The 7,980-nt window shown below is 41.6% G+C and overlaps 1 protein-coding gene across 1 annotated transcript; it reads left to right on the forward strand.

Moving 5' to 3' along the window:
• The first annotated feature begins 303 nt into the window (after window positions 1-303).
• Window positions 304-1,029, forward strand: FTMT (ferritin mitochondrial). The gene has a single exon (XM_004384264.1). The coding sequence runs from the start codon at window positions 304-306 to the stop codon at window positions 1,027-1,029; it is 726 nt and encodes a 241-aa protein (XP_004384321.1).
• The last annotated feature ends 6,951 nt before the right edge of the window (window positions 1,030-7,980 follow it).

Here is a 7,980-nt window from a genome sequence, read left to right on the forward strand (position 1 = left end):
GCACCAAAGTTGGGAGCGAATGTATAGCTCAATGATGATGTGTTTAACTTTCACCAGTCTGTATTGGCCTTCCTGAGGCCAGGTCCCACGCCTGTCCTAACCGCCTCAGGCGCGCGCGCCCTCACTCTACCCAGCGGCTCTCCGGCCCCCGCGTTGGAACCCGGCGCCTGTGGAAGGGAAGGGGCGTGTGACGCCGACGCCGTCGCCTAGGGCAGCGTTGCAATTCCGGCCTGACGCTGCCTAGTTTTTGTCTGACCGCATGCCGAGCCCGCCTGTCCTCAGTTTCCCCAAAGCGGAGAAGCCATGCTGTCCTGTTTCTTGTTCCTTTCGAAGAACATCAATGCCTCGCTGGTGTCCCTACATAGAGCGCGCCGCGGCTTCGCGCTCCCGTCGCGCTGGGCCCCGAGGCGCTCCTGGGGTCCCTGGCCGGCTGCCCCCTGCCGCCCGCTGGCCGCCTCTGCCTTCTCCTGGGATCCTCCCGGGCTCACCACCCCCTCCAGGGTGCGCCAAAACTACCACCCCGAGTCGGAGGCCGCCATCAACCGCCAGATCAACCTCGAGCTCTACGCGTCTTACGTGTACTTGTCCATGGCCTATTATTTCTCCCGGGATGATGTGGCCTTGAACAACTTCGCCAGGTATTTCCTTCACCTGTCCCGAGAGGAAACAGAACATGCGGAGAAACTGATGCGCCTGCAGAACCAGCGGGGAGGCCGGATCTGCCTGCAGGATATCAAGAAACCCGACCTGGATGACTGGGAAAGTGGGCTGAAAGCCATGGAGTGTGCGCTGCTCTTGGAAAAAAATGTGAATCAGTCGTTGCTGGAATTGCACGCTCTGGCCTCAGACAAAGGTGACCCCCACCTGTGTGACTTTCTGGAAACTAATTATCTGAATGAGCAAGTGAAGTCAATCAAAGAACTAGGAGACCATGTACACAACTTGGTTAAGATGGGGGCCCCAGATTCTGGCCTGGCGGAGTACCTTTTTGACAAACACACTCTTGGAAGTGAAAACAAGCAGAACTAAGCCACCAGCTGCCTTCCTCACCGCCCAGTGGGTTGAAGGACCCAGAGTCAGCTGTCTCTTGCCTACTTGTCCTTTAAATACACTGAACTGAAACTTCCACCTTTATATTCTTCTCCTGTTAAACTGGTCCTCAGAAAATGTGTTTAGCCACATGTTAACAGCGGCTTTTGGGCCAGCATCAAGATACTTTTTTACTCAACCTGAAAGGTAGCTCAGGATAATATGGTATAAAAAGAGCTGCAAAAAAATAAAGAAGTAAAATACTGAAAAGTAGATGCAAACTAACTTTCTGCAGATAACAATTATTTCAGACCATGAAACTACACTTGCTTATAATCTTCGAGACCTTATGTTCAAGGCTGAATGGGAAAATGTGTAAGATAAATATACCCATAACTATAACAAGATGAAGAATAAATATAGTACTGCAAAAATTATACATGCAAAAATTCATTAACAACTTTTCCTAAAGTGTGTTCCAAGAAGCATTAATGTCCAGAGATGATCTGTTTTTGGTTTTTAAAAAGATTTTGTAATAAATTTGGGACAAGGTACCTAAGGTATAAATTCTGGCCTTGAAAAGTCACACTGTGTATTTGTATGTTAAGGGCTCTGGGAAGTCTTGCAATTAAAAACAAATCACAAAAAACTTGAGAGTATCCAATTTTCGAGTAGCTCAGTGTTTCTCAAACATATTCAATTAATGATGATAACAGAACAACCAAAGTCTGATTCCTGATTCTATACACTTCAGCCTCCCTTCTAACATACCAGAGGAGTGAATACACTGCAGAAAACATCTTTCTATGACCTGTAAAGAAACCCTGGTGGTATAGTGGTTAGATGCGACAGCTGCTAACCAAAAGGTCGGCAGTTCGAATCCACCAGGCGCTCCTTGGAAACTCTATGGGGGCAGTTCTGGAGAAAGAACATTGGGTTGGAAAAGTCAAGAAGGGCTCCAGAATGAAGGAGGCATCCAGCTGGACAGATGTTTTCTTTAGAGGAGGTTGGGGTGAGATGAGTGGGAGAATATTTGGCGAGCAGACATTGGGCTAGACTAGAGCACTGGGTGGTGTTTGCAAAGCTGATTTGGGGGGCATCAAGTGGTGGTGAGTAGGAGGGGCTTGTGTTTAATTCTGTGGGCAACAGCAATGCCTTCAGGGGCTCTCAGTAGAAGAATACTGTGATAAGAGTTGAGCAGTAAGAATCTTAATCTGGTTGTACAGAATAAAAATCTGAAAACAATTTAAACGAGTGTTAGTTTAGGTCCCCAGAGAAGCAGATACCAAGGTGGGATTAGATGTGCAAGGACTTTGTAAGGAGGAACAGAAAAGCCTCCAAAAGAAAATTGGGAAGAAACTAGGAGAAGCAAGAGCAGTAGTCAGACCCCATGCAAGTCTGACCCCTAGGGAGGGAAGGAAGGAAAATTGTGCATATAGTTCTAAGGAAAGTTCTGCAAAGCTTTTGGGGAGACCTCCAGCCAAAGTTGCTTGTCAGAGGAATTCCAAGTCTCCCAGAAATGGGGCTGCCCAAGTACCTTTCCAGCATTCAGATATTGACTGGGAGCAACCCATAGGAAGTGTGATCTTGAAACAAACTAAGTGATATATCTGAAAATAAAAGAGTTGATAGAGTTTAGAGGCAGAGTTTTTTGTTCTTTTTTTGTTTTGTTTTGTTTTTAATTTTGCTACTGACTCATTGGAGGGAGTTACAGAAATGTGGTAGGGGAGTAAAGTTGATGGGCATCAAGCCTGAGTGACTGGAGAATAGGGGATTTGAGAATAAATAAGGATCTCAGCAGGAGCAATAATTGGGGGTGGACAGCACATAATGATTTTGTTTTTGATTATGTTGATCAATCTCACTTTTATCCTTAAGTGGGCCTATTCTGATGCCCAGGGATCCTACTACATTACTTCAGAAAATTTCCCCTTCAATTCTTCTATAGAAGTGTTTTTCAAACCACAAATTGTAGCCCATTAAAGTGTCATGAAATCATTTAGTGAGTCACTATCTGCCTTTTGTTAACAAAATAGAAGGGAAAATATTAGAGCATGACACGTGAAATAGGGTATTGTCTCTTGAAATTCTTGTTTCGATTGTGTGTGTGTTTATGTATTTACATCCTAGGTAGTGATATTTCTTATTCTGTGCTGCTATCAAAAAAAAGTTTAATAGCCCCATCCTAGAGTCCCTGTGTGACGCAAACAGTTAAGTGATCCACTACTAGCTGAAAGGTTGGTGGTTCAAACACACCCAGAGGCACCTTGAAGACAGGCCTGGTAATCTACTTCTGAAAGGTCATAGTCTTGAAAAACCCTATGGAGCAGTTCTCCTCTGCACACACGGGGTTGCCATGAGTCGGAATTGATTCAACGTTAATCAACAACAACACATAACTATTTTACACATTTTCAACCCACTGCTGTTGAGTCAATTCCAACTCATAGCAACCCCATAGGGTTTCTGAGGCTGTAAATCTCTACAGAAGCAGACTGTCACATCTTTCTCCCGAGGAGCCACTGGTAGTTTCAAACAGCTGACCATTTGGTTTGCAGTACACATTCTCATCTCTCCTCAAATCCAAATCCCTGCCCCACCCCCCACCGTCAGTTGATAATCTTCTTATTTCACTGAGAAATTAGAAATAATCACATAAGAACTGTACACTTTCCAGTCATTGAATTAATCAGATAATTATATCTGTATTCACATACTGGTCTCTCTGTTCTACTACAATGGTTGAAGCACCCGTGCTGCCTCCTGAGGCCAATATTCTACCATGTTCTGAATCCCAATCCTTCCACATTCTCCAGAATACAAGGACATTACACCTACAACTATTCTCTCTCTTGAATTATCAATTTTGCCTTTTCTAGTCGATGAGTCCCATGAGGATACAAACATGGTGTTATCTCTCTTTATCTTTTAAAAAAAATACCACCTTTAAACTCACATTCCTTCCGGTAAACACCAGCTCTCTTTTACAACAACACTCTTAGAAAAAGTTGTTTCTGCTACATTCTGTCTCCACTTCTTCTGTTCACTGTTGATCGCTGCCAAGTCAGACTTTGTTCACCACCACACCAATGTTTTTCTCTGTCAATGACTTTCGTTGTTGTTAGCTACCATTGGAGTCAGCTCTGACTCATGGCGACCTTATGTATAACAGAACAAAATGTCGCCTAATCCTGTACCATTTTAATGATCGTTGGTATCTTTGAGTTCATTGTTGTTGCTATTGTGTCACTCCATCTCATTGGGGGTTTCCCTCTTTTTCACTGATTTTCTACTTTACTAATCATGATGTCTTTTTTTAGAGCTTGATCTTTCCTGATGATGTGTCCAAAGTAAGCAAAAGACCAAAAAACAAACAAACCCCTTGACGTCGAGTCAATTCTGACTCATAGCAACCCTATAAGACAGAGTAGAACTGCCCCATAGGTTTCTAAGGAGCAGCTGGTGGATTCAAACTGCCAACCTTTTGGTTAGCGACCAAGCTCTTAACCACTGCGGCACCAGGGCTTCAAAGTAGGCAAACATGTTGTTAAATCCAGAAGTCTTTTCTCAGCCTTGCTCTTACTTAGCTCTGTGGATGGATTTGTAAATTATTTCTTGAAATACTTGCTTCTCTTGGTCTCAGTGCACCTCTCTCTCCTGGCTCTCCTCCTCCCTCACTGGCCTCTACATCTCCGTCTCCTTTTCTGATTCTCCCAAGTCTTCCTTATCTTTAAACATTACATCTTCACATCTGGAAGTCTTCTCTTCTGTATCTATACTTGCTCCTTAAACATCTCATCCAGTCCAATGACTTTTATTTAAATAACATATATTTGTTGAAAAATTACCTGTTTATCTAGATTATTTGACTCCTGCTTTGAACTCTAGACTTATAGAATATATCTAAATACTTAATTGATATTTTATCTCAGATGTCTAATATCTAATATTGAACATGTTCAAACCCGTACTCTTCATTTCACCACCCCCCAAAATCTGCTTCACTTTATAACAAATGTGTGTGTGTGTGAAATAATCCATTCTATCAGTTTCTAAGAGCCAATTATTCTTGACTACTATTTCTCTCATATCCTACCCCAAGTCTTCAGCAAATCCTATCAGGTTTTCCTTCAAAATAGATCTTGAATCTTACCACTTCTTACAACCTTCATTATTGTCACTCTGGTACAAATCCCCACCTTCTTTTCCTACATTATTATACTCCACATTTCACTCTTAACTGGTCTTACTGCTTCTACATTTGATCATATGCAATGATTTCTCCACAAAGCAGCCAAAATGTTTCATTTTAAGTGTAAGTCAGATCTTGTCACTTATCTCAGAACCTTTAGATGGTGTCCATTCTCGTTTGGAGTAAAAACCCAGGGTTCTTAACCATGGCCCACAGGGCCCTAAATAATCGAGCCCCTGTTACCTCTTTGATGTCAATATATATTTTACACACACACACACACATAAACTCACTTCCGTAGAGTCAATTCTGACTCATAGTGACCCTATACAACAGACTATAACTACCCCATAGGGTTTCCAAGTCCATAAATCTTTACAGAAGCACACTGCCACATCTGTCTCCCACAGAGTGGCTGATGAGTTTGAACCCCAAACTTTAGCAGCAGAGTGCTTTAACCACTGTGCAACCAAGGGTCCTCATATATATACATACATATACATGTTGTATATATAGAGAGAGAGAGACTAACTCCCCTTTGCTCACTATAAGCCATTGCTGTCAAGTCAATTTCAATTCATAGTGACCCTATACAACAGAATAGAACTGCCCCATAGTGTTTCCAAGGAGTGGCTGTTGGATTCGAACTGCTGTCCTTTTGGTTAGCAGCCGAGCTCTTAACCATCGCGCCACCAGGACTCCCTATATTCCAGTCAAATTTGCCTCCTTTGTACCTCACAGCCTGTCGCATCTATAGGAACATTTTGCCTCCAAATGTAAACACCTTCAGATGTCTGATCAATGTCACTTTATAAAAAGACTTCACTTATTATCCAATCCCACATCTCTCCCACATTTCCCATCTTTCTTTATCCTCTTATTTGATTTATTCCTCCTTACAGCACGTGACACATTTTTTTATTTGTTTATGCTTTCTTCTTTCACTAGAAGATAAGCTCTGTGGGATAGGGAATTTGTTACTACTGTCTCCAACTCCTAGAGAAGCAGTACCTGTACCTTAGTAGGTTGTCAAAGAATATAAGTGAATGAATGTGGCAGTGTGTGAATAAATGAAAATATCCAGGAAGCAGTTGGAAATACTGGTCTGTCTCTTTCAGAAGTTAGGATCAGAGAAGTGAATCTGTAAGTTTTCCGTACAGAGATGATAAGTAATACTGTTGAAGAGATTGGAACTGGCAAAGGAGAGAGGTGGAAATAGACAGAGGAGGGGTCCAAATATACACACTTGGAAAATTAGAGAAGCCCTATATTTAGAGAAGATTAGATAAAGAAGCCTCAAAGGAATACAGAAAAATAATATAGAAATAGCAAGACCAAAAAAAAAAAAAAAAAGAAAAAACCAGTCTTGGAAACATTGAGAGGAGAGTTTCCATCAAATGCTACAGAGCTTAACAAGGTTATGAACTAAAAGACCATCAGAGTTGGCAATCAGTAAGTCATTGGTGACCTTCAGAATAATGGCTGTAGGAGAGGTAGAGACTGAAGGCAGAATTCATTGGGTTAAGGTAAACTTGAAGTGGAAAATATAGAATTCTCTTTTGAGAAATTTTAAGTAATCAAAGGAACAAGAAGTTAAAGGATGGCTGTAAATGTTTGTAGGCTGAGGAAAGAAGCCTTAAAAAACGAGAGGGTCCAGGGGAGACTGAAGCACATGAGAAAAAGAGCCCAGGTCTGACCCAGAAGGATATGCCCACCCAAACCAGCATGCATAAAAGAGAGAAGAAGAAGTGATACACATTTTGAGATGAGAGGAGTGCATTAATTGAGCTCAAACTTCTAAATAAAGTAGCAAATGAAATCACCTACTGAGAAATTACTACCTCTATACAGAAATAGTTTAATTAATTTATCAGATATTATTACAAAAATAAGCAAATATAAGTTATTTTACAGATGAAAAATAAGTCCTTACCCTGTGTCTAATATTTAAAACAAAAACTTGAGCTTTCACAAATGAAAAAATATGTACTTGGAACTGAACTAAATAGAAGCTAGATTTCTAAATGAAAACCTAGTTTGCAGAAATAAATGACTCAAAACGCTTAAATATCATGATACCCAATCAAACCCATTGCCATCGAGACATTTTGACTCATAGCGACCCTATAGGGCAGAGTAGAACTGCCCCATAGAGTTTCCAAGGATTGCCTGGTGGATTCGAAATGGCTGACCTCTTGGTTAGCAGCTGTAGCTCTTAACCATTATACCACCAGGGTTTCCAACTATCATGATAGATTACAATATTCTTGAACACAAATTCCTTGGAATGCCAAGATGCAAGACCTTCTGACTTTCAGATAAATATAGCATATTTCCCCTAACTCTAGCAGCTCTTGAAAAGCATCTTCCTTCACTTTCAATTGTTAATCAGAGTTTGGTTACTCAGTGTGGTTCTTTTAAAAGGCAAGAAGTTCCTTGGAGGAGCACTTAATCTGCATGCCAAGACCTCCTGAATAGAGATTGTGTGTGTGTGTGTGTGTATTTGTGTCTGTAAGCTTCTTACCAAAATTTTGCCCCAGAGTTCCTGAAGCCAAGAAAGCTCAACGTACTTTTTAAAATACTTCAGAGTTCTGGCAAAATGGCACTCTAGGCAGAAGCACCACGCCGTCCCACCACAGCGAAGATCCGAAAAACTAAGCCGAACAGAGAATACAACAATCCTGAAACCCTAAAACATCAAATGAAGAGATAAAGAACTCAGCCAAGCACCAAATGGAGTGAGAAAACTGACAGAGAAC

The sequence above is a fragment of the Trichechus manatus genome, unplaced genomic scaffold (assembly GCF_000243295.1).
Source record: "Trichechus manatus latirostris isolate Lorelei unplaced genomic scaffold, TriManLat1.0 scaffold00121, whole genome shotgun sequence".
Taxonomy (NCBI): Eukaryota; Metazoa; Chordata; class Mammalia; order Sirenia; family Trichechidae; genus Trichechus; species Trichechus manatus.

Bases quoted from the DNA above. Each gene is read 5' to 3' on its own strand.
- FTMT (XM_004384264.1), top strand. From the start codon at position 304: ATGCTGTCCTGTTTCTTGTTCCTTTCGAAGAACATCAATGCCTCGCTG.